The 23,830-nt window shown below is 44.9% G+C and overlaps 3 protein-coding genes across 8 annotated transcripts; all 3 read left to right on the top strand.

Annotated features, from left to right (window-relative positions):
* The first annotated feature begins 167 nt into the window (after positions 1–167).
* On the top strand, positions 168–4,656 carry s100v2 (S100 calcium binding protein V2). Its single transcript, XM_061818086.1, has 3 exons — positions 168–345; positions 2,911–3,042; positions 3,933–4,656. Exons 1-3 carry the CDS (start codon positions 337–339, stop codon positions 4,101–4,103), a joined length of 312 nt encoding a protein of 103 aa, XP_061674070.1. The 5' UTR covers positions 168–336; the 3' UTR covers positions 4,104–4,656.
* Positions 4,657–6,909: 2,253 nt separating this feature from the next.
* On the top strand, positions 6,910–15,185 carry sema4ab (sema domain, immunoglobulin domain (Ig), transmembrane domain (TM) and short cytoplasmic domain, (semaphorin) 4Ab). 3 transcript variants are annotated; one of them, XM_061817285.1, is made up of 14 exons: positions 6,910–7,254; positions 8,270–8,530; positions 8,623–8,783; positions 8,852–8,911; positions 9,053–9,151; positions 9,237–9,330; positions 9,852–9,974; positions 10,051–10,178; positions 10,880–11,061; positions 12,124–12,268; positions 12,366–12,555; positions 12,625–12,740; positions 13,211–13,463; positions 14,479–15,185. In XM_061817285.1, exons 2-14 carry the CDS (start codon positions 8,428–8,430, stop codon positions 15,135–15,137), a joined length of 2,313 nt encoding a protein of 770 aa, XP_061673269.1. In that variant the 5' UTR covers positions 6,910–7,254; positions 8,270–8,427; the 3' UTR covers positions 15,138–15,185. The 3 variants fall into 3 exon arrangements, with proteins under 3 accessions (XP_061673269.1, XP_061673286.1, XP_061673277.1); XM_061817302.1 differs by having other exon boundaries at positions 6,912–7,254; positions 14,494–15,185; XM_061817293.1 differs by lacking the exon at positions 6,910–7,254 and adding an exon at positions 7,265–7,401.
* A 20-nt stretch (positions 15,186–15,205) lies between these two features.
* si:dkey-81h8.1 (uncharacterized protein LOC100034657 homolog) lies at positions 15,206–23,117 on the top strand. Of its 4 annotated transcripts, XM_061817937.1 has the most exons (10): positions 15,206–15,851; positions 17,167–17,415; positions 17,938–18,044; positions 18,838–18,951; positions 19,040–19,096; positions 19,213–19,350; positions 20,502–20,549; positions 20,678–20,791; positions 21,579–21,686; positions 21,770–23,117. In XM_061817937.1, exons 3-10 carry the CDS (start codon positions 17,946–17,948, stop codon positions 21,854–21,856), a joined length of 765 nt encoding a protein of 254 aa, XP_061673921.1. In that variant the 5' UTR covers positions 15,206–15,851; positions 17,167–17,415; positions 17,938–17,945; the 3' UTR covers positions 21,857–23,117. The 4 variants fall into 4 exon arrangements, with proteins under 4 accessions (XP_061673921.1, XP_061673928.1, XP_061673931.1 ...); XM_061817944.1 differs by lacking the exons at positions 15,206–15,851; positions 17,167–17,415 and having other exon boundaries at positions 17,451–18,044; positions 21,609–21,686; XM_061817947.1 differs by lacking the exons at positions 15,206–15,851; positions 17,167–17,415; positions 20,502–20,549 and having other exon boundaries at positions 17,453–18,044; positions 21,609–21,686.
* Positions 23,118–23,830: the final 713 nt, after the last annotated feature.

Below are 23,830 nucleotides of genomic sequence, written 5' to 3'. Positions count from 1 at the left end.
GGACTGGAAGGCGTTTTGAGGAAGTTTTTTTTTTTGCAACACATAAACATGCACACGCACACACGCGTTGTCATGATGTCACGTTATGGCGCATTTAGTTCCCCCCCCCCCTTTTTTTTTTTTTTAATAAATGCTCCCCCCCCCCGCACCCCCTCCCTCTCTCTCCTCTTGTCTTTTGCAGCGAGGGGAAGGAGGGAGGATCCGGGAGTTCTGCCAGCTGCTGACAACAACGCAGATCCACGCACACGCACAGCGAGAGGAGCGGATAGACACGCAGGACCAGGAAAAAAAAAAAAAAAAAAAGAAAAGTTGCCACATTCGAACCCGACCGTCGACATGCCGCAGGTAGGAAACCGAATCCGCGTCAGCGTTTCGGTTCCGTTGTGAACTCGCGCCTGCCTTGTTAGTGTTTTACAACCTTTTTTTATTTTTTTAAACTGGGTTTTGGTCACGGCTAAAAACGATCACTCGCGGACCCGCGTTCTAAAAAGCAACTTTTAACTATTTTCTTATTTTTATTTTATTTTTTTTTTATGGATCGCATGCGACTTTCCTCGCCCGCTTTTTATTTTTTATTTTTTCCCCTTCTCCGTCCCGAACCGCGGACTTTATTGCGAGTGCGATCCGAAACTTGCGAGCGGCCCCTCCCAAAGCGTATGAAGAAGTTTTTCCAGTGGCCGGACTGCGCACGCGCACCATTAACTCTATTTAATTAAAACAAGATGGCGTTTTGTTTTGTTTTTTATTAAAAAAATGAAATAATTATCTAAATAAAAACGGGATGGAATCCAACTCCATGCAGATTGCATATTATTCATGCGAGGATGTATAAACTCCCCCCCCCCACCCTCTTTATTAATGCCAGGATCTTAATTACTTCCCAAAGAAAATTATATTAATATAATTTACTTAAAAATCTATTTTTTTCTCCCCTTAATATGAAAGGCCTCGATTGTGCTAGTCGATCATGCCCCCCCTCCACACGCACACACACACATGCTCACAAATCTGCTGTATTTTAAACCTCACCGCAGACATTTTGTGTCACGCAAAAATATGTATCTGTACTTCAAAACAATCAATGTACTCTTTGAAGTGGGCGACACACGCAAATTCCACTTTATGCTATCACAGCTAAACCGTCGTAGCCTTAAAAAAAAAAAAACAAGTGCAGAGGTGAAGGGCTTGCACCAGCTCGTCATTCTTAAAAGGGTGTGGTGGGTTTTTTTTTTTTTTTTTTTTTTTGCGTGTCTGCGTGTGTGACAAAGCGGCCTACATGCATGGAATTACTCATATTTTTTTTTTTTTTTTTGGGGGGGGACACACTTAACGTGTGTGTGCGTCTCATGTGACTTGATATGTTGCAAGGGCGGGTGGAACCCGTGGCGCCATTTGTACATTTTTTTTAAAACTCCTCAACCGGGGGCGTCGAACTCGTTTTCCGTCGCCGGGGCCGCGTTGTGCTTGTCGTTACGGTTCCCCCTCTCCGTGGGGGGGGGGGGGGTTAATATTCAAAAAATGAAATGCGTGAGTTAGTTTTGGTATCACGAATCAAGGGTAATGTTTGTTATTTTGTTTTTTGTTTTTTTTTTAATATTGCTGTTGTTTGGGTGGAGGATATTGCTCGATATGACAGATTTTTTTTTTTTATTTTTAAATCATAGAAGTTGATACTCATAATTTGCCTTTGCGGGCCACATAAAATCACACGGCGGGCCACATTTGGCCCCCCATTCCTTGAGTTTGACACCTGCGTCCTGAACGCACAATAATACAGTATGCCATGTACATTTTATGCCTCGTAATGTGTTTTTCATCCGTCCGTTTTCTTTGCCGCTTATCCTCACGAGGGTCGCGGAGAGTGCCGCAGCCTATCCCGGCTGTCGACGGGCAGGAGGGGGGGTTACGCCCTGAACCGGTTGCCAGCCAATCGCAGGGCACATAGAGACAAACAGCCACAGTCACACCTAGGGGCAATTTAGAGTGTCCAATTAATGTTTATTTAAAATAATTTTTTTGGGGGGGTGACAGTTTTAATGTTTCAGGATAGGATTTGAGTGCTATGCTGGCATCTTGTATCATCCTGGTACCAAGGAACTATGTTGGAGTAAATTGAGGGTTCTCAGTGCTTTGCTGCCGTCTTGTATCATTTTGGTTCCACGGAACTATGTTGGAGAAAATTGAGGAACTTCATTTATACAACTATAGTGCTATGCTGCCATCTTGTATCATCCTGATACCAAAGAACTATGTTGGAGCAAATTGAGGAGCTTCATTTATACAAATATAGTGCTTTGCTGGCACCCTGGTGCCAATGAACTACCCTACAGTGAGTTGAATAGTTTTATTTACACAAGCCTCTTGGTGCTATGTTGAAGTGAGTTGGGTAGGTTAATTTACACAAAAGTACTGCACTGGTGCCATCATGTTGCCAAGGAACTATGTTGACGTGATTTGGAAAGCTCCGAAGCTCCTCAATTTGCTCCAACATAGTTCCTTGGTACCAGAATGATACAAGATGGCAGCAAAGCGCCGAAGCGCCTCAATTTGCTCCGACATTTACTCCAACAATAGCAAAAAAAAATATCGAACGCACCCAATTTATTGCGTCGGTGAAAATTTGCAACACAGGCCAATCATGTACAAACATTTTTTTTCCATTTGTTAAAATAAGACGCAAAGTGTGCTTGCTTTAAGTTGTTTATATGTTCTTTACTGTAAAACTGACACATAAAAAATAATTCAATATTATAATATTTAAACACAAACGTACAACTGCACTGTGCAATTTTGTCGCTGAATGCTAACAAATACTGCGAAACGCCATAGACAAGCTAACTGGAAGGGGAAAAAAAAACTGCCTCGAGTTCCAGTAAGTGGTGTAAGACTTGTGGTCTTGTATTTGTCCAGTACTCGGACTTGGAGGGCGCCATCAACACACTGGTCACCCAGTTCCACTCGGCGTCGGCCGACAACGCCCCCACGCTAAAGATGGACGAGTTCAAAGGGCTCCTGTCCTCGCAGCTGCCCAACCTGGCCAAGGTGAGACCGTGGTGCTGGGGGGGGGGGTAGAGTCCCCGCAGACAAACCCGCATAGATTGCGGATTTATAGCGGCTCGGGTGCGCCCAGACAACGTGTGAGTCCAGCCTCTTCGGACTCGAGGGACGTTTCTAAAAGATTCAGCGAGTGGAGGTTTTGGATGGGGGGGGGGGGGGGTGGAACCAGGAAACCGTGGCCGACCGCACTCGCAGCCTCGGGAGCAAATCACATATTGTCCAAGCGTCTTTTCCGCTGCCTTCTGGTGTGTAAACACCATGATTGATACCTTTTAAAGTACTCCTTAAATGAAAGCAGTTTTGTTTCCCTCCCCCTGCAGCAAAAGAACTCGCGATTTCGATGTTGCGGGTCAAAATGACCCCGTTTGACAATCAAGGGAAACGCGTTTGATTTATGCCACCGTGCCGGCCTTGCTTTTTCCACGTAGCAATTTTTTTCACTGCTGAGCATCAAGTTTTTTGTCCAGAAGAAAAAGAAGAATTTAAGGTGGAGGTGGGGAGTGCATCAGGGTTCCGCGCTGAGCCCCTTCATGTTTGCGGTAGTAATGGATAGGCTGACGGAATGGGGTCGGACTGGAATCCCCCTTGGACCGTGATGAAGTAAAACAGAGTATATGTGGGTGAATGGGGGGGGGGGCAGATGGCGAGGGTGGATGACTTCAAATACTTGAGGGCGGAGCAATGGCGAGTGTGGTAAGGAAGCGAAGAAGCGGGGTTGGAACAGTTGGCGGAAGGTGTCTGGTGTTTTATGTGACAGTAGAGTCTCCGCTAGGATGAACGGCAAAGTCTTTAAAACGGTGGCCCGAAGACCTGAATCCCAGTAGACTTTCCAGATCTAGAAGCATTTTTTTAAAAGTTTTTCCGGTTTTCCGCAGGGCTTCATGACAGAACAGGGCCTGAGCGAGATTCTGCGGAAGATGGGCGTGGGCGACGGCGAGGGCATCTCCTTCTCCCACTTCTGGAACCTGATCCAGAACTTGGCCACCTCGCAGCACGGCATCCTCGGCGGCAACAAGGGCACCTCGTGCAGCTGCGCCCTCCTGTGAAGACCCTCCAAAAAAAAAAAAAAAACCCGCCCCCTCCCACGGAAATGTAGAAACCCATCATCACCGGTTGTTGGGCAGAATACCAAAAAAAAAAATACGACCCAAGTGCAAGGCATTCCATTTTTTTTTTATACGCAAATCATCTCTATACGACAGGTTTTAACATTTCCATCATACTTGTGTAATAAAAATAAACCATCCAAAGCAGGCGAGTTTTCTTTCTGACCGCAAGAAAAGTTTTTTCATCTTCCTGTTTTTTTTTTTTTTTTTTCATTCATGAAATATGAACTCACCTTCTTTCGTCGGCAAGGTGGGATTGCCGACGAAAGTAACCAAAGTATAATAAAAAAAAATAGATATATTAAATTGAATGGGTACAAAAGGCCAAACCCGCGCTAATCATTAACTCGCATCCTTTGTATTTTCCTTTTCATGTATAGTAAATATGTTTACTTATGAAATGTATTTTTTACGGGCGGTCGGATGAGATCGGCGTCGACGAGAACCAGTCTGTGAAATATTGTTTGAATAAATTCACTCCCTGTGCACAACCGATGGTCTGAAGTCCGCTCAAAACGCCGTCCGGAAAACGCGTCGAATGTTGGTCGAGAAGCGAAAACCGGCGCGGGAAAAAGAACCGCACAACGGGTCATCCTCGCCTACGGAACCGCATCCGGATCCAAGTTCCAGTTTTTTTCGGGTGGGTCGCGATGGATTTTGTGGCATTTCGATTTTTTTGCTAGTCTACGAGTGATTTGCGATCCGAGGACTTGTAAGTCGAAGGCTTCCCCTTGGACGTGGTACTGGATCTCCTTCGCGGCACAGACCTGTTCTTCGGTCATGTCGGCCATGTTTGTTTGACGAGTAGGTCTTGAGGTTGGGGCGGGGGGGGGGGGCGGTTTTCTTCCCACCACGTGGCTGTTTTAAGGTCACCCCACTAATCCTTTCTAATCTCCTTTACTTCTGATTAGCCGTTTTACTCTCTCTCTCTCTCTCTCTCTCTCTCTCTCTCTCTCCGGTTAGCTTGCCGTAGTTTGAATCTGACTCGTAGACTCGAAACTGGGCGACTAAAGGCCGCCGGCGAGCTTTAACCGGTCCGCTTTCTTGGGGGGGGGGGGGAGGTCTACTCGTAGAAGACGGCGATCGAAAGACTTGACAGGTACTTCTGGGGGAAACAAAATGACACACCGCGGTTGGGGGGGACTCCCAGCAACGAGCCAGATCGGGATTAATGACTTGGTAGCCGTTAAATAAACTTGTAGGGATTGAACAGTCTGTACTCACGCCGGAGATTTTCGACTATTCACGCCTTTGCGGCATGGCAGGTTGCAGAATGAAAAAACCGGCGAGGTACGTTGACTCCAAATTTGACACAACAGGCTCAAATACTACCTCTGAAGGTGGGAAATAGGTGACGTTTATAAAATACATAGTTGATATCGTGCTATTATATTGAATGTACGTAGACATCACAAATGTTGGATTCCGCCATCTCGCCTCGAGGTCAACGTTGGTCAAAAGTCGTCGATTCCGCGTCGTGAAGCGAATGGCGTCGAGATCGCAGTTGTTTATTATTGTCGACGATGAGCGCAGGGTTGGACTTTGGCCCCCCCCCCCCCCCATTTGGGTGCAACTGCCATCGGGAAACGCCCAAACAATACTGTAGCAGCTGTAAAAAGCGGCTTTGAAAAGGGGCCGCAAAATCTTTTTCGGGGTCGCTGCCGCTGTTCCCCTCGACGCAATCAGCAAGTGATACTGCGCCATGAGTGAAAACCAAGTACCTGTACAAATGAACGCAATATTCATTGCAGGACTAATTACAGTCAATTTTATATATAGTATAAGTATATAGTGTATGTACTAGAATATTACATGTTGGGTTTTAGCCACACCACATAATGCTAACACGCAAGAAATGCCATAGGTGGGGTAAGAAGCCTAGCATTACTGCTGTAGTTGATGGAAACCTGACAATATCAAAATATTCACAGGGATGTATTATTTACTTGTTTAATTATGGGTTGGACGTTGGGAGGAGCTGGTAAATTCACAGTTCTGGGGTCGCGGGTTCGATCCCGGCCCCGTCTGTGTGGAGTTTGCTTGTTCTCCCCGTGCCAGCGCGGGTTTCCTCCGGGTGGGCCCTCCGGTTTCCTCCCTCATCCAAAAAGCACGCAACATTAATCGGACACCCTAAATTGCCCGTAGGTGCGATTGTGAGTTCGGCCGGCGACCAGTTCAGGGTGTAACCCCGCCTCCTGCCCGTTGACAGCTGGGATAGGCTCCGGCACTCCTTGCGACCCTCGTGAGGATACGCGGCAGAGACAATGGATGGATGGATTTACTGTAAGTACGAACAATTTACGTAGTCCCGTTTGCTCATCGTAAGATGCGAGATTTTAGTTTTACTTTCTTTTCTGTCTCTCCTTTCTGTACAATGTCAATCCCTCTCTCTCTCTCTCTCTCTCTGTCTGTCACTCTGTTTATCTATCTGCCCATCCATCCATTTGTCTGTCCATCCGTCCAAGCTATCAATCTATGTGGCAGTATGTCTTCGGGGACAGTCTGAAAACACATCTATCTATCTATCATCTATCTATCTATCTATCTATCTATCTATCTATCTATCTATCTATCTATCTATCTATCTATCTATCTATCTATCTATCTATTCTATCTATCTATCTATCTATCTATCTATCTATCTATCTATCTATCTATCTATCTATCTATCTATCTGTTTGTCTAGTTTGACTTTCTTTTCTGTCTCTCCTTTCTGTACAATGTCTGGCGATGCAGGTGTTTTTGTTTCCTTGTTTTGTGTCCTCAAGATTCAAGACAGGACCGTTCGGAGACCGACTACGAAATTTACTCGATTCTCTGTGACGTCAACAGGAAGATGCGACATCACTTATGCCGATGTCAACGAGGAAATGTCATTTTGCAGGTTGCACTAAAGTGTCGTTGAAGGGAAAAAACACAACAAGAGTCTTTTTTTTTTTTTTTTTTCCCCCTGTGTGGTGCGAGGAGGAGGAGGAGGAGGAGGCTGTTTGTTGACATAGAGACCCCCTCTCACCCTCGGCGTTTTCTCCACACCGACGCGCGTTCGCTTCAAGCTCTCTCTCGGCCGGGGAGGATCCAACCGAACGAGCACGTAAGGACATTGAAATTGTTGACGGCTTGAAACGCCGCCGTACGCACGTCGAGTTTCTGTTCATGGCTGTTGCGCGAACAAAAGAGTCTTCCTGCGACGTGACGAGGAAGGAGGGCTAGTTTGCATCAAATGTTTGCTTTGTGGAGGGTACGGCTAACGTTTGGCGTCCCGTGTCAACATCGTTTCGCCGCGTCTGTCGGTGATAGGCTCGGTGCGAGAAACGAAGTTTAATAGTTAACCGGCTCGGAGGCGAGCTAGCTGTTAGCATGCTAGCTAACGTGGGAGTGTGGCGTTTTAGTCGTTAAAAAAAAAAAAAAAAATTGCTCCTTCCCCTCGGAAAAGGTCGTCAAATACATTCTCCAATAATTTAAAAAAAAAAAAAAAAAAAAAAAAAAGAATCGTGATTTGGATAAAAGTTCAGACTGAATAATGCTTTAAAAAAAACCGAAACATTTGGAACTTGTTGCTAAGGAACAGTGTCGTTAGATTACGCTAGTGGCATCTCATGAATGAGGGGAGATATCTATCTATCTATCTATCTATCTATCTATCTATCTATCTATCTATCTATCTATCTATCTATCCTAATCTAGGTGTGTCAAACATTTTTCGTCACGGCCTACATTTTCCTTGCGGTTCCCCTCGGAGGGTCGTCTTGACTGTGAAATCATAATCTTTAACCGCCTCGTCAATTTTACGCATGAAATTTATGAACTCGTTTTGGAATCAGAAATCAAGAGTAATGTTGTTTTTATTTTAACTATTGTTGTTTGGTAACACAAAAAATGCTTGTAATATCTCAACGTTATCATTTATGGTATGACCATTTGAAATTTTGGTCCAGATTTTCACCCAAAAAAAAGTCGATGCATATGATTTGCCTTCGCCGGCCACATAAAATCATGTGGCGGGCCGGATCTGGCCCCCGGGCCTTGCGTTTGACACCTGTGATCTGTGATCAATTTTCCTGCCTACCAACGTAATATCTGCTTGCCCCCCCCCCCACCCCCCCCAGGTGATGTTGGGCTGCACCAACCGGAGGATGTGGTCTCGGCAAGGGTCGCCGGCCCTCCGAATGGCGTCTCCTTGACCCCCCCCCCCTTCTCCCTGCTCCCACGACGACCGTCGGCCCCGCCCACCCCACCCCACCCCACCTCACCTCAACTTCCTGCCATGATGCCGACCGGGGACCGTCTGCTGTCCCTCACCGTGACTCTGCTGGGCTTTCTGGGCCCTTCCGCGATCGGGCTGACCCCCAGGGTGTCCTTCCCGATGGGTGAATTAGCGAAAGTGAAGGTGGAAGTTTGACAAGCGCTGTTCAATTTCATCGCTAACACGCGATTCCACCCCCCCCGTCCGCGACTGCAGGTAGTCCCGGGAGACGCCTCACCCGCTTCGGCGGCGCCGACGTGGGCAACGCCACCACGCTGCTGCTGGGCGACGGCGGCGACACGCTCTACGTGGGAGCCCGCGACGCCGTGCTGGCGCTGGACGTCGGCCACCAGGACGCCATGGTGCTGAGGAACAAGGTGCGCCTGGTCGAAAACGCGCCGCACGGTGGGTGGTTTTCCGCTGGACACTGTGCAATCTCTCGCAGCTGGACTGGAGGCCGTCGGAGAAAGACCTGGAGCAGTGTTCCATGAAGGGCAAGAAGATGGCAAGTAGCTTGTTGGCGCACATTTAACACACTTTCAACAAGTCCGCATTCGAGGTTCCGGCGTTTTCTATTGCATTTGGATTTAGAAAGGGAAATAATAAATATTATTATCCTCCCCCCCGCCCCCCCCCCCCCCCCCAGACGGACTGTCCCAATTTTATCCGCGTGCTGCTGTTCCTCAACGCCACTCATATCTACGCTTGTGGGACTTTTGCCTTCAGTCCACGTTGTATCTACATTGTAAGTGAGCCTTCTGTACATGTACTCTACGTAGATATACGAGTGCAGTTGTTTGCAGTTACTTGCGCCTCGACGTGTTTCCTAGAACTCTGAGACGTTAACGGTGAGCCTCAAGCCCGACGAGGGACGGGGTCGCTGCCCCTACGATCCCTACCAACGTAACACCGCTATCGTTGTTGGTATGTGATCTCAAGATGTGTAGCGTACAAGATGTAATGCTTCTGTCCTGTCCTGTTTTACTCGTTGCATCCCTTCGTTGCAGGGTGTAGCACTGCCTAGCTTACTGTTCCTGTCCAGTCCTTTTTACTACTTGTCGCAACGGAACGATCATGTTCTGTCTTGCCTTGCTCACTGGTCCTGTCTTGTCTTGTCCTGTCTTGTCCTGTCCTGTCCTGTTTTACTCGTTGCATCCCTTCGTTGCAGGGTGTAGCACTGCCTAGCTTACTGTTCCTGTCCAGGCCTTTTTACTACTTGTCGCAACTGAACGATCCTGTCCTGTCTTTGCCTTGCTCACTGTTCCTGTCCTGTGCCGCCTTGTCCTGTTATTTACAACTCGCTGTGTCTCACTAATCCTGTCCAATCCGCCACTCGTCCCACTAACTGTCCCGGCTTGACAGAGCCACCGTACTACTTAGCTGCGGAACAGGATAGGTTAAAACCAAAGCAAACGCACGACTGTCCTGTGGTGACGTGTCCCCAGACGGCGAGCTGTACACGGGCACGGTGGCCGACTACCGGGGCAACTGGCCGCTCATTTCCCGCCACCTCAGCGAAGGGTCGCGCGTGGACCTCAAGCTGGACGACACGCTAGGATGGCTGGAGGGTGAGGACACGTCGGAAGCCACGGCGTAGTTTGCCTCTTTCGCACGCACTGGACCGTCGCCTGCCTTCGTGTGCAGATCCGACCTTCATCAGCTCCTCCTTCATCCCCGACGAGGGCAAAATCTACTTCTTCTTCAGCGAAGTGGGTCGAGAGTACGACTTCATCGACAAGTTCATCGTCTCGCGGGTTTCCCAAGTCTGCACGGTAACAAGAAATCTTTTTATTTTTATTTGACTGCAGCTTGGGGCCATATATTGGGGCTGGGGTGCGGGGGGGGGGGCAAGTGGTGCAAGCTGAAGTGCATTTTCACGAGTACTACCGTAATTTCCGGTCTACAAGCCGCCACTTTTTTTTCCCCCCACACGCTTTCAACCCTGCGGTTTATGCGGTGATGTGGATAATTTGTGCATTTTTTTTTTTCTAACGACCGCAAGGAGGCACTCCAGCGGAAAAGGTAAGAGTGAGACCGGAATATATCTGCCGAGGAAGGGACTTTTACCGGCCATACTAGTGCTGCGCTAGCGTTAGCGCTGTGCTAGCGTGTTGCTACTTTGTTACTGGCGTGTCTCAGTGATTTTTTTTTTTTTTTTTTTTTTTACCGGTAAATTGTTTTTTTTAACCGGCCCTGTCAGCGCCACGCTAGCGTTAGCGTCGTGCTAGCATTAAACTCTTTTTCTTTGCCGTCTTTCTTTGTAAATATCTCACGTTTCAATGTGGGCGCCTGCGGCGTATGTATGTACCAAATAATATTTCCTTGATAAATGTATGAGGTGAGGCTCATAACCAGGTGCGCTCTGTAGGCCGGGAATTACGGTATATAGAAGTTGCAGCACGGCGTCGAGTAGCGGAAATATGGAATAGGACGATTACTTTATTGGGTTTCTACCGGATGCGTTCTCTCCCAGAGCGACGTCGGAGGGCAGCGGACGCTCCAGCGGCGTTGGACCACCTTCGCCAAAGCGCAGCTGCTGTGCCAGGCGCCCGGCGAGCTGCCCTACAACGTCGTCCAGGACATCGACAGTCTGCCGCCGGCCGAGGGCGCGCCGGCCGACGACACGCTTTTCTACGGCATCTTCACCTCTCAGTGGTCAGTCGCACGTCACAGAGATCAAAACTCCACAAGTGTTCATTCAAGAGATTTTTTTCTTCTTTTTTTTTATTTTTAAACATTTTTTATGTAATTGGTTATTGATTAGTTGATTTATTGTTTCCAAATTTATTGGGAACTAGCTACATTATTTAAAAGTACATGATTAGTTGATCTATTGATCTACATGTTATTTGAGAGTTAATATAAATTACCCTGTGAATATAGTAAAATAATATTGCCCCAAAATATTCGTTCCCCCCAAAAAAATATAAATATATTATTATATATATTTTTTAATTATTAACTGTTTAGATTTGTTATTTAAATGAACTTGCAAAACAGTATATTTTATGATTATGATTAGATAAGTATTGTTATAAAAAAATTAAAAAATCAACAATTTTCAATGGCGTTTATTCTGGTGTAGGGGTGGCCGAGCACTGAAGTACTTATATAAATATTGTATATAATCTACAAATCAATATAATAAAAAAATGTTATCTAAAAGAAATCTTATTTGATTATATGAATAGAAACAAAAAAAAGATAATTAAATAAAACACATTTTGCTAATGCAGAAAGGCTTGCGAATTTAACCAAATCAACAAAAGTAGTTTTGAAATTTGTAAAAATAAAAAAATGTGAACAAAAAAGAAGCAGCACAGGTTTACATTTAATATTTATTCCTCTATAAAAATGATTCAGCCCTTTATTATCCCAGGGTACTTGAACACAACACATAGTCCAGTATATTTAATTCTATGACACGAGGAGGAACTGCTGGATTTTTTTTTAAGTACAATTATGTATCATTTAATTACTGGTGATGTTTTAATGTTTGCACTATTTTCCAGCTTTTAAAAACGCTGTAGGAATAAAGCTGAGTGCAATATACATATTTCACAAAACGGCAATAAAGGTTCTCCACGGCATATTGCGGGGACATGTGACTGGTCATCAGACGCCCCGACGGCTTCTCCTCCACAATGGCGTCTTTATCGCCGTCGGGTCGTCGGGTCGAGTCAGGCGCCGCTCGTTTAGTTTCCGCTTTTGGCGCAGGTCGGTCAACTCGGGACTGTCGGCCGTGTGCGCGTTCAGCTTGTCGGCCATCAAGTCGGCCTTCTCGGGCGGCTACAAGGTGCTGAACCGCGACACGCTGCAGTGGAGCACGCGGGTGCAAGAGAGGGTGGCCAACCCGGGGGAGGTAAACGTCGGAAGTCATATTAATAATTGCAATATCATGACGTATCACCTTTTGGTCTGATTGGCGAGGTTGTCCCCTTTTTCTGTGGCGCGTTTAGTGCGGCCTGCACAACGCGTCGGACAACGCCCTGCGCTACGTCAAGGAGAACTTTCTGGCGGACGACAGCGTGCGACCGGCGGGCGGGGGTCTCACGTTGGTCTCCGCCGAGCACCGCTACACCCACCTGGCCGTGCAGAGGGTGCGGGCGGCCGACGGCGCGGAGTACGCGGTCCTCTTTCTCCTCACGGGTGAGGCGAATGCCAGTTTGTGTCAGTGTTATTATTATTTTGCTAACACTTGCGTGTCAAACCTTTCAGAGTCGGGGTACCTTCACAAAGCGGTGCTGCTGCAGAGCGGGGCGCACGTGGTGGAGGAGGTGCAGGTCTTCCGCCAGCCGCAGCGCGTCAAGAGCCTCAAGCTATCTGCTGCCAAGGCACGGCAACTTCTCCTTTGCTTCAATTTTTCACCCCCCAAATTTCAACCCTGGAGTTTATGAGGTGATGCGGCGCTAGCGTTAGCGCACCTGGTTGTAAGCCACGGTACATAGAAAGAGTTTATCGCTAGCGGCATGCCAACGCTAGCGCCGCGCTAACTTTGGCGCACCTGGCTATAAGCCACGGTACACAGAAAGAGTTTAACGCTAGCGCAGCTTTCCGTGTACCGTGGCTTATAACCAGGTGTGCTAGCGTTAGTGCGGCGCTAGCGTTAGCACGGCGCTAGGTGCGCACTTTAGGCCGGGAATTACGGTATTTTTTTTTTTTTTTTCATCATTTTCAACTATGATTTTTCTAGATTTTATATTTTCATCTTCAAATTAATTCATTCTAGTTCACATTAGTCTTGAAAATATTATAGATAACGTTACCAATCTTTGCGCTAAGCCCCTTGACGTCAAATCAACAGGGCTTGATCTACGTGGGCACGTCCGAGGGCGTGGTGAGGGTCCCGGTGGCCAACTGCTCTTTTTACTGGACCTGCGCTCACTGCGTCCTCGCCCGGGACCCCTTCTGCGGCTGGGACGCCGCCCGCCGGGCGTGTGTGGGCGTCTCCGCCGCCCCCCTGGGCCAGGACGTGGCGGGCGGCAACGTGGAGAAGGCGTGCCAGAACGTGGCGCTGATGCACACGGCCCGCTTCGGGACAAACAACCTGCCTGCGGGTAAGCGAAAGTTATTCATTACCACAAATGTTCACATTTGTTATTGAAAAAAAAAGTAATTAATTATAAGACATTTTTATGCTCTGCTTTTATCATAAATTTAGATGCAAGAAGGACGGTTGAGTATCAAACTATTTCATTGTTCAAATGTTTTACATAAGTGACGTTTCTTTTTTAAGAATTTTGTTTTCCTTTAAATAATAAACTTCAATATTTTTGCTTAACTTTTTGTGCGTACATACGTGCATGTGTTTGCGTAAAGGAATATGACTTTTCACAGTAAATATGGAAGATAGAGTCCAGAGCGTTTCAAAATGTTTGTAATTGTTTATATAATTAATTATTTATTTTTATACAATATAACTACTATATATTAATAATGTAGTTTTTATTTTCAATTTTCTTTTTAGATATCCACTTATTAGATAAAGTGTGGATGAACAATGAAACAAAAAACGTTTTTTTAAATAATTTAATTATTATTATTATTATCATTCTTATATATTCTTATAATAAATGTGAAAAATATTAATACCAAAAAGTTACTTTGTAAAAGAGTAATACTGTAAATCACATTTGATGGTGAAGATATATATATATATATTTATATTCCCCCCATCAAAAAAGAGTTTTTTAAATTTCCAATTATATTTATTATATATATATATCCATCCATCCTTTTTCTTTTGCCACTTATCCTCACAAGTGAGGAGTCCTGGTGCCTATTGTGTGTATAGACACACACACGTATATATGTGTGTGTGTGTGTGTGTATCGCATTCATTCTCTTTGCCCCTTATCCTCACAACGGGAGTGCCGGAGTGGAGGAGGTGGGCCGTCCCCCCTGAACTGGTTGCAGATCACATCGAGACAAATAGCCGCAACTCACAATCACACCTCGTGGCAATTTAGAGTGTTCAATTGATATACGAACGTATAATATTGAATGATCGAGTCAGTGGAGGATGAGCATCAGTTTGGGCAGGAGGCTCTCGAGCTGTCATCTGTTTATCAGCTCCCTGTCCGGCAGGCGAGCCGGTGCCGGTGTCGCTGCACGAGGTGGTGCGTCTCCCGTGCCCGGCGGCGTCGCGCCTCTCCCGCCAGTCGTGGGAGCGCCCCAACAGCCGCCTGTCCCCGGAGCTCTACCTGCACCTGGACGACGGCAGCCTGAGCTTCGTGGCCACGCCCGCCACCCTGGGCCACTACCTGTGCCTGTCGGCCGAGAACGGCTTCCGGCAGGCCGTGGCCGTCTACCACGTCAAGCAGAAGAGCGGACCCCCGCCCGCCCGACCCGACGGACCCGAGTCCGCGTCGGCCGCCGCCGGGCAGCCGGGGCCCGACTTGACTTTGTGGATGGTGAAAGCGGCACCCGGAGAGGCCGCCTTCCGCGACGGGGACCCCCAGACGTCGGCTCGGACCCCCTCCTACCTGAAGGAGCTCGTGACCGTGTCGGTCCTCTTGGCGCTTTGCCTCGGCGCGCTCACCCTCCTCCTCCTCTACGTGCTCAAACAGCGGTGGCGGAGCCGCACCGCCCCGCAGCAGGTGGCGGCGGAATCGGACAGGCGGACCCCCGTCGAGCGCGAGGCCCTCCGCGGGGGGCCGGCGCAGGGCGAGCGCAACGGACACGTCCAGGGCGCGCTCTCCAACGGACACTTGCCCAACACGCCCATCTGAGCAACTCCCGACGTTACTGCGCTTTATTAAATCATTTGATAATTTTGATGTCGGTGTTTGAGCCACGCTGAAAATTAGTGGGGGTGGGGGGGGGGCACAAGAGTCATAATTCATATGGTAGGAATGGTGGGAGGACCGAATAATCCAAAATTGGAGCCATCGTTTCAAAATGGAACGATAATTTGCATTATGAAAAAAAAAAAAATCACATTCCAAGAATAAACTACAGCTTTTTTTTTTTTAATGTTACAAACCAATTTAAGTAAAAAAAAAATTTTTAAACTAATTTTAAAAAAAGATTTAAAAAGTTATCACATCTTGGCAAAAGTTGTGGAAGGATAACCAAAATTTTACAGCCAAACGTTAATTTTTTTTAAACTTTTGGATTAATTTTTTTCCAATGTGGCCCTCGCAACTCCTAAGGTCAATTCATATTTTGTACGTGTTTTTAATTTAACTGAATGCTACCAGTTAGCGTTTCACTGCCACGTGACTGTGGCGTGTACAGTACGATCATTTATTAGATTTCATACGCACGCAAAAAATGTAGAAAAGTAGAAAATTGATGTTTGCACACTTTTGTCACAGCACGGTGAACTTTCTGGAACTTGTTTTTTTGTACGATTTTTCTACTAAACTGTGGCGTGTTACGGATGCCGTTGCCGCTCCTGAACGTGCCTTGTCTTCACTCCAACACTTGGACCCTGTCATAATGTGAGTATAGATATAGATATGAAATTGTGTCGTGTGTTTAAGGCGGGTGGGGGGGGGCTTTTTTGAATGTTAAATGTGAACATGGTACTAAATGTGCTTTGTGACCACTTGTTTTATTCTCCACTTGTGGGGAAAAAAAGCAGGACCAATTTATGCTGTTCTTTATTTTCATTTTTTAATATTTTTTTGTGGGGTGGTATGTCCTATTTTCCCACGTGGTGCCAATCGGGGGGCGGGGCGGGGGGGGTGAACACAGCTGCGGCTACAAGGAAGGTTTCAGCTGAGAATACAAAAATGTGATGATGAAATCCAACCACTATCATAATAAATATTGTTAAATGAATGTCTTTCTATACTCATAACTCCGCCTTATCTTTGTCCAAAGTGTACATAATGTGTACTACAGAGTAATATGCCGTTTCCACGCGTATTACAGTACAGTAATCGCTTTTAGCGCCACCAGGTGACGAGAACATAATGATGCACCTTGGGAAAAACTTGCAAAAGAGATGCAAAATTCACATTTTTGAAAAATAATACCCATTTAATGGATGAACCACAATACATGGAGTGTGTGATAAATGTTGGTTTTTTTCATTTTGAACATTTTTTTTTTCGTAAAATCTAAATTAAATTTAGCTAAGTTCAAAATAAATAAAGCAATTTTGGAGGGATAAATGAGCATAATTTAAGTGAAAATAAGATTTATTACATTTTTATTGTTATATTTATATTATTTTTATATGCATTATATAATATATTTTATATATTATTTATAACTCATGGAAACAAATTTGTATTTTTCAGACATTTTAAAATTCATCAAGTAAAAACTGAAAATTTTAACCATGAACTCCACAAAAATGGGATTGAATTTGTATTCAGAATAACAATCCAAATTTATATTTCACAAATATATTAATCTAGAAATAAATAACATGCTATGCATGTCATATTTTATATTTATATTATTTTGATATCTATTATAAAATATATATTATTTATGATTCATGGAAACAAATTAGTATTTTTAAGACATTTTAAGATTAAAATTCACCAAGTAAAAACACGACATTTTGGCCATGAACTCCACAATAAATGGATTGAATTTATATTCAGAATAACAATCCAAATTTATATTTCACAAAGACATTTATCTAGAAATAAATAACATAAATTCCGTGTTTTTAATGAGCATATTTTAATTTACTCTCATTTACGCCGCCTCAGCGCAGCAATTGTCCCCTCATGGAGTAATAAAAAAATAATACATTTGATCATCACATTTTTCTCTTCATAATCAAATTATTTGCAGCGTCGCCGTGTGATGGCATCCCGGGAGTTGTCTCGCTTCCTCCCTTCCCTTCCCTTCCCTCCCTCCCTCCCTCCCTCCCTCCCTCCCTCCATCCTGGACTGCAAGTCTGCAAAAAGTCTGCAGCGGCCCGTTTGCTGCAGTGCAATCACACACACACACACACACACCACACACACACACACACCGGTGTTGTGCCTGCGCATCGACAGCATCGGAACCGACTGGAGGTTCTTCCGTGACTCAGCGCAGGTAAGAACATCATTTTTATGTTATTATTATTATTTTTGTGTCTGGATTCCTAACGAGATGGGTGGCGTCTTGACGTCTTCTAAATATGGATCGGAGCCAAATCTTACTGCGGCTGCACTCCACTGCAGTCATAAATGTTTGATTTCATAATCAACAGTGATGCAAATAAGTCTCACGTTCTGTCATTTTCTTCTTTTTTTATTTTATGAATGTAATCTCCATTGGCCTCGCATCATATGGAGTGCTGCTTATGCACAACAAAGGAGAGGCTGAATGGTGTGCCTAATAATTTGCCATGGCTCCTGTACCTTTAAGAGACCTTCCGTTTCTGGGCTGAGTCAGATAGAGGACATATTGATGGACATTCTGGCCATATTCACACCTTAAATTATGTATTTACCTCATTAAAAAAATGTATTCATTTCCTCCCGACAATCTATTCCCTTGATTTTATATGAATTCTCTTGTGGTTCAAGTACACGCGGGACAAACTTTTGTGTTTGTGTCCACCCAACGTCAAAGGTAGCGAGATGGCGCCGAACGACCCGAAAGACCCGACGCCCCCGCCGGGGTCGCTGAGCCCGGGCCAGCTGCAGTCCCACTTCAAGATGGAGCCCAAGACTTTGGGGGTGGGCGAGCAGTAGCGTAACCCGTGTCAAATATCCAAATGTGACTAGCTAAAATGCTAGCATGCTATCAGTGCGCTAACAAAAGGGAACAAAGATAAGAACTTTAAGGTATGCGCTGTATCAGGTACTATTCGGACTGTTTAAAGTCTTAACGTGCTTGCAGTCTGGTAAAGGCTAGCACTAGCTAGCTAAAAGCTAGCTAGAAAGAATGAAGAACAACAATACGCAAGATTTTACTGTAGTCATGCACCGTTTCAAAAGGCTACGTAAACGACAAGATAAAATCGCTAACAGTCGATATACCAAAATGTATAAAGATAGCAAGTCGCATACCCACAAGGACTACTAGTTATATGATTTTAAAGAAAAAAAAATGCTAACGTTTGACCTAAGAGGTAGCGACCTGAGGACAGGATGCAGAAAAGTATATTTGTGATGTGCCCTGTCATGGAAGTATTTCAAAATGCTAACAAGATGAGGCAAAATGCTGACATGCTAGTAGTTGGTATGCTAGCATATGCCAAAATATCGACAAGAGTACTGAAAGCACTGATTTGACTATCAGTAGTCCTAGTAGTAAGATAAGTTTTTAAGAGTCTTAACAAGCACCATGCTAACAGTGCGCTACATGCTAGCCGCTTGCTCGTCTTCTCCAGGCCATCCAGCTGGTCAACATGCTAGTGGTTGGTATGCTAGCATCTGCCAAGATATAGTACTGAAAGCACTGATTTGTGACACAGCTTTTTAAATGCCACCACGCGCTAAGTTTTAGCCGCGTGCTCGTCTTCTTCAGGCCATCCAGCTGGTCATCGCCGCGTTGGTCCTGTGCCTGAGCGGGTCGGTCCTCCAGCTCCACGAGATCCATTTCACGGGCGACGTGGCGCTCTTCCTCATCGTGGTCGTTCAGGTGGGGCAGTTAGCGGACGCGCCGACCTCCGAGCGAGTGTCCGACCCCGGGCGTCCTTCACTGACCCGCCAGGTCTTCATTCGAACAGGTCGCCTTGTCGGGATCTGTGCTCATCCACAGTGGGAGGCGGCCCACTCTGTTTTGGGTAAGTGGGTCATACGTCGCTTTCCTCTTGGCCGCTTATCCTCACAAGGGTCGCGGGGGAGTGCTGGAGCCTATCCCAGCTGTTAATCCTTTTTTGTGTTGTTTTTCTTTTTGCAGGTGAAATGCGCCCTGGTCCTTCATCTGATCAGCGCCGCGTTCGCCACCGCCGCCCTGGGCCTGATGTCCAAGCACCTCCCGTACAGGCAGGACTCGTACCACTGCGAGCACTGTCGCCGCCTGGAGCTCCACGCCGTGGTAAAGCAACCGGACCGCTTCGATCGCGTCTTGTTCGATTGCGCCGCCGTGGCTAAATCGAGTGTCCCGAGAGTACGAGTCTTGTCCGGTGCAAGACTGAAACAATGTGTTTGCAAGACTGAAAGAAACACGTAGACAATCAAGAGATTCAGATTGCTAGTTTCAAACTCTTCAAACGGAACATCGTCCACTCGGACTCAATGTCCCTTGGCTCTCTCGGGACATGGGGACAGACCCTCACAACGGACCTTTCCGACTGGCGATCTTAAACTCCGCCCCCCCAGCTACATTTGCCATGTCCCACAAGCTTCCAAAATGGCGACTGAACAGAACAGAACAAGTTTGAAGTGGATTCTCTGGCGCGTATTCCAGATAATATTGGGATATGTTTTTTTTGCCAAATGTCCGAGTGAGTTCTACAGAGAGGTCTCAACTATGTCGCGCTAATAATTCAATCAAAATCAGAGACGATACTTCTCCCTCACTCATCTTCGAACATACGTGCGATCTTCCGCGAGCCTTAATGCATCGTAGACACTTCGTCAACTGTGTTTTATGCTTTGGAAAATGAATGAATCCCCGTAACCTAGCCGCATAGCTTTCATCAGAATTGCACGCTGCCCGAGCGCATCGGAGGACCATTTCCTTCGTAGCATTAACTTTTCCAAGCGCACGCTACTGACAACCGCCATTGCTTGTGGGACAATACGGCGAGAGGGGCGTGTCAAGCACAATGTGGCTATCTGATTGGCTATTGTTGGACAAGTGATTGACAGGTCGGAAAGGTCTGCTAGCTTAATGCTAACCCTACAACGTGAAATGCCATTGACGATATAAATAAATTAGCATAGATAATTAAAAACTTTAAAACATATTTGCTATTTTTTTAGAAGCTGAGTAGCAACACATACAAATGAAGCTTTTTTGTTACTTCTTAGCCACGCTGCACATCTTCCAGTAGCGCTCAGTGCTGCCTGGCGTGTTGTGGCGCAACGTGGTACTACACGGAAGGCGCAAAATTCGAAAATTCACTTTTCCCTGTTAATTGTAAAACAGTCAAATAAAAATCTGCGACACGGCGGCGACGTGAACGACGAACCTCTTTTATTTTGAAAATTAAAAGTGGATAAAAATGCTGTTTGTTTTTGCAGCTACATTGTTTCAGGAAATGCACCGAGCTGATCGAGCAAAAGTGCAAAGTAAGCGGACAGCTATTTGTACTTTTTTGTTTTTTCCATATCTATATTTGTGTTCCTCCAATCAGCATGTGTAGCGTATTTTTGCATTGGCGATGAAATAACGTGACTTGCGGTTGTCCCGCGGTCAGCTGCTGATCGACGGCATCCTGGGAACGCTGGTGGTCTTCCTGGTCCTGGAGCTGCTGATCTGCATCATCGCCATGCTCTTCGGACTCACCGTGCTCGCGGCCCGCAGGACCCAGGTGAGGGGAGTTGGACCCGCGCACAGTATTCTACCAAACTCCTCTTTATTATTCTCATTTCATAAATAATTTTACATTTTAATATTTTGGATTGCTATACGGGAGGCACTAAAACACTGTTCTTTTGCAATTTAAATGAAATTATTTTTCAAATTAATTTTTCTCATTTTTTTATGCAACAGAAAATGCATTTAAAAACTCCAATTGAATCTTTGTATTTTTTTTTGAGAATATATTTTTTAAAATAATGTTTCCATTCTATTTTGATTTCAATTATTACTTCAATGATTTCTTGCGCATCGAAAACTACTACACTTACAGTGGGGGAGGGGCAAAAAAATGTATTTACGTAGTCAGTTCTTCATCTAAAATCCCAGAACCTAGTGCACAGGTGTCAAACTCAAGGCTCAGGCGGCCAGACGTGGCCCGCCACGTGATTTTATGCGGCCCACCAAGGCATTCGTGTGAAAATATGTAGCAAATTTTTAAATTGTCATGCGTCATAAATGATAATGTTGAGATATGAAAAGTTTTTTTATTTTTTTTTTTTTATTTATTTATTTTACCAAACATGAACAATAGTTGAAAAACCAATTACCCGACCAAAATTTGTTCACAAATTTTGTGCATAAATTCACATATTTTTATGAACAACGAGTTGAGTTTTATTAACGACGGGGTTCATAATTTTCCATCAAGATCAGCCGGGTTCTTCTGGGTCCAAAACCCCCTCCGACGAAGCAAAATTTTTTTTTTTCTTCCATTCTTTTAAAATATATTCATGCAGCCTCCAAGTGAGCAACCTCGCTATCCGCAGACTCGCCCGCCGCCCTCTCCGGCTGTTCAGGCCGTCCGGGCGGCTCCCCCGGCGGCGGCCGTGCCCGGCGCGTCGCAGGTGGCGCACAACACACACACACACACACACACACACATGCACGCACACATGAATTATGAATAATTTTCTTTGTGTGCCGGCAGGTGGCCGTTGTTGTGACCGAGGCCGACTCGGATCTGGTGGCAGACATCACAACGCCGCCCACTGAACCTCAAGTGGAGCCCATTTGATTGTCCATCACACACTCTCTCTCTCTTTCTCTCTCTCTTTCTCTCTCTCTCTCTCTCTCTCTCTCTCTCTCTCTCTCTCACACACACACACACACACACACTCTCTCACACCATTGTGTAAATAAACGCACCTGGTGCTTTTGAACAACGTGGCACCGTTCGTTCGAGTCGAGTCGGATGACAAACGCGAGCGGAACGCGAGCGACAAAGCCCCGCGAAAACCGTGACGCATACACTTGAACATCAGGTCGCTATATTAGTCTGTCGGCAGAAATAGTGTATGATATGATAAGTAGTACAGGAAAAAAGATGGATGACGTACAGTGTGCATGTAAGGCACATTGAGTACTTAATGATGCACATAATACTGCAGTTCTGCAAATACAGCGATGCGTCGGTTCTCGCCCACAATTCGTTTGAGAAGTGACTTGTTCGAAAACCGAATCGATGTTTCCCATTACAATGAATGGAAAAAGAAATAATGCGTTCCAAGCCTTAAAAAATTAGGCTTTTTAAAGCATTTTTAAAGATTTTCCTGATAATAAACTGCATAGTAGAAACACATGTATAGTTTAAGTACTTTATATAGTAAAATAATTTAAGAAATATATTTATTTTTTGCTTAAAATGTATGCTTTAGTAGTAGAGTATGCTAGCCTGGGAGCGCATTGCTGTATTTGTAGCGACCCAGCCTTGTAAATTTTGGTGCAGAATAACTTTAAACAAGCAACTTGCCTCCTTTGGAGCCATGATTGGGGGATCATACGCTCGTCCTCGATAAGAAGAAAAACAACAGTCATTACCGGAACGCGTCCGTGTACAGACGCTGCGTTATACAGAATAACTAAAGTGCGCTGGTGGCGCCGCGCGCATTATGTCATTTCCGTGTTTTTCCGGCGCGGTGGGAATTCACAACAAAGCGCAATATGTTATTTCCGGGTTTTGTCGGGGGCGTTCGAGTACCGATTTTCGTCCGATAACAGAAGCAAAAAATATCTCGAAATTTTCGTTCGAAAACGGGGACGTTCGAGAACCGAGGCTTCGCTGTGGTGGCAAGGTGGTGTTTATTTACTCGTCTGCTGACTCCGTGACCGAGCACATGCGGCATGTTTATCTTGGCTTGCAAGCATCACGTAAAAAAATTGAAAATAAATAGAGCGCTCTTCACAGTTGTGCTAAATTGTTGAATACTGTATATATATATATATTTCCGATATCTTTTATCACTAGTCAATCTGCATTCCAAGACACACACTGTATATCGTCGAAAAGTGTCAAATAAAACATTTCGATCAGAAGTAAATGAAGTGCGATTTATTTATTTATTTTCATGCGGAGCCCTGGAGCAGCAGAACCTGCTTGTGCAGTTTTACCTCACGTCGTGAAATATAATACTGCACTTTGGGCTTACATGCAGTACTAGTCAAAGGTTTGCACACTTGCAAGTGCTGTTAAGTGAGACACGGAGCAAAATACTATTATAAATCATCATTTACATTGATTGTTTGGAGTTTGAAGTTCTACTTCATTTATTAGAATCATTTAAATTCCAGAAAAAAAACATCTTTTTAATGTACCTGTACTTTTCTTTTAAACATAAAAACACAAATTAAAAACATCTTTTGGAGAGTCATCCTTTACTACAAAAATAAATTAAAATGAACTTTTGAAAATGCCATCAAGCTTTTTTATTTCAATAGCAATTTATTTAAAAAAAAAAGTGAAAAAGTGCATTAAAAACACGCTTCAATAGAAAAAAATGGGAAATTGTTGATTTTGTGTTATTTGTAGTAGGAAATGAAAAATTACTTAAGAAAAAAACAATTTAATTAATTGATTTATTTATTTAAAAAAAAAATTTATACACTACAGTGTAACAAATATAATCCTAGAAGAAAATTCGTGTTTCATGTGTTTGATTTTCAAACACCCTACTATGTGCTGTTTGAAGTAGAAAATTGAAAAATAAAAAGG

This window comes from Syngnathoides biaculeatus, chromosome 1, assembly GCF_019802595.1.
Source record: "Syngnathoides biaculeatus isolate LvHL_M chromosome 1, ASM1980259v1, whole genome shotgun sequence".
In the NCBI taxonomy this organism is placed as follows: Eukaryota; Metazoa; Chordata; class Actinopteri; order Syngnathiformes; family Syngnathidae; genus Syngnathoides; species Syngnathoides biaculeatus.
Note: the sequence above shows the minus strand (reverse complement) of the source record. Positions and strands in the feature narration are given on the sequence as shown.

Excerpts from the sequence above, each read along its gene's own strand:
- s100v2 (XM_061818086.1), top strand. Across the intron at positions 3,043-3,932 it reads AGCTGCCCAACCTGGCCAAG|GGCTTCATGACAGAACAGGG; the intron begins GTGAGACCGTGG and ends GGTTTTCCGCAG.
- sema4ab (XM_061817285.1), top strand. The coding sequence starts at position 8,428 with ATGATGCCGACCGGGGACCGTCTGCTGTCCCTCACCGTGACTCTGCTG. Across the intron at positions 8,912-9,052 it reads CCATGAAGGGCAAGAAGATG|ACGGACTGTCCCAATTTTAT; the intron begins GCAAGTAGCTTG and ends CCCCCCCCCCAG. Across the intron at positions 10,179-10,879 it reads GGGTTTCCCAAGTCTGCACG|AGCGACGTCGGAGGGCAGCG; the intron begins GTAACAAGAAAT and ends GTTCTCTCCCAG.
- si:dkey-81h8.1 (XM_061817937.1), top strand. The coding sequence starts at position 17,946 with ATGGCGCCGAACGACCCGAAAGACCCGACGCCCCCGCCGGGGTCGCTG. Across the intron at positions 19,097-19,212 it reads GGCGGCCCACTCTGTTTTGG|GTGAAATGCGCCCTGGTCCT; the intron begins GTAAGTGGGTCA and ends TTCTTTTTGCAG. Across the intron at positions 20,550-20,677 it reads TGATCGAGCAAAAGTGCAAA|CTGCTGATCGACGGCATCCT; the intron begins GTAAGCGGACAG and ends TCCCGCGGTCAG.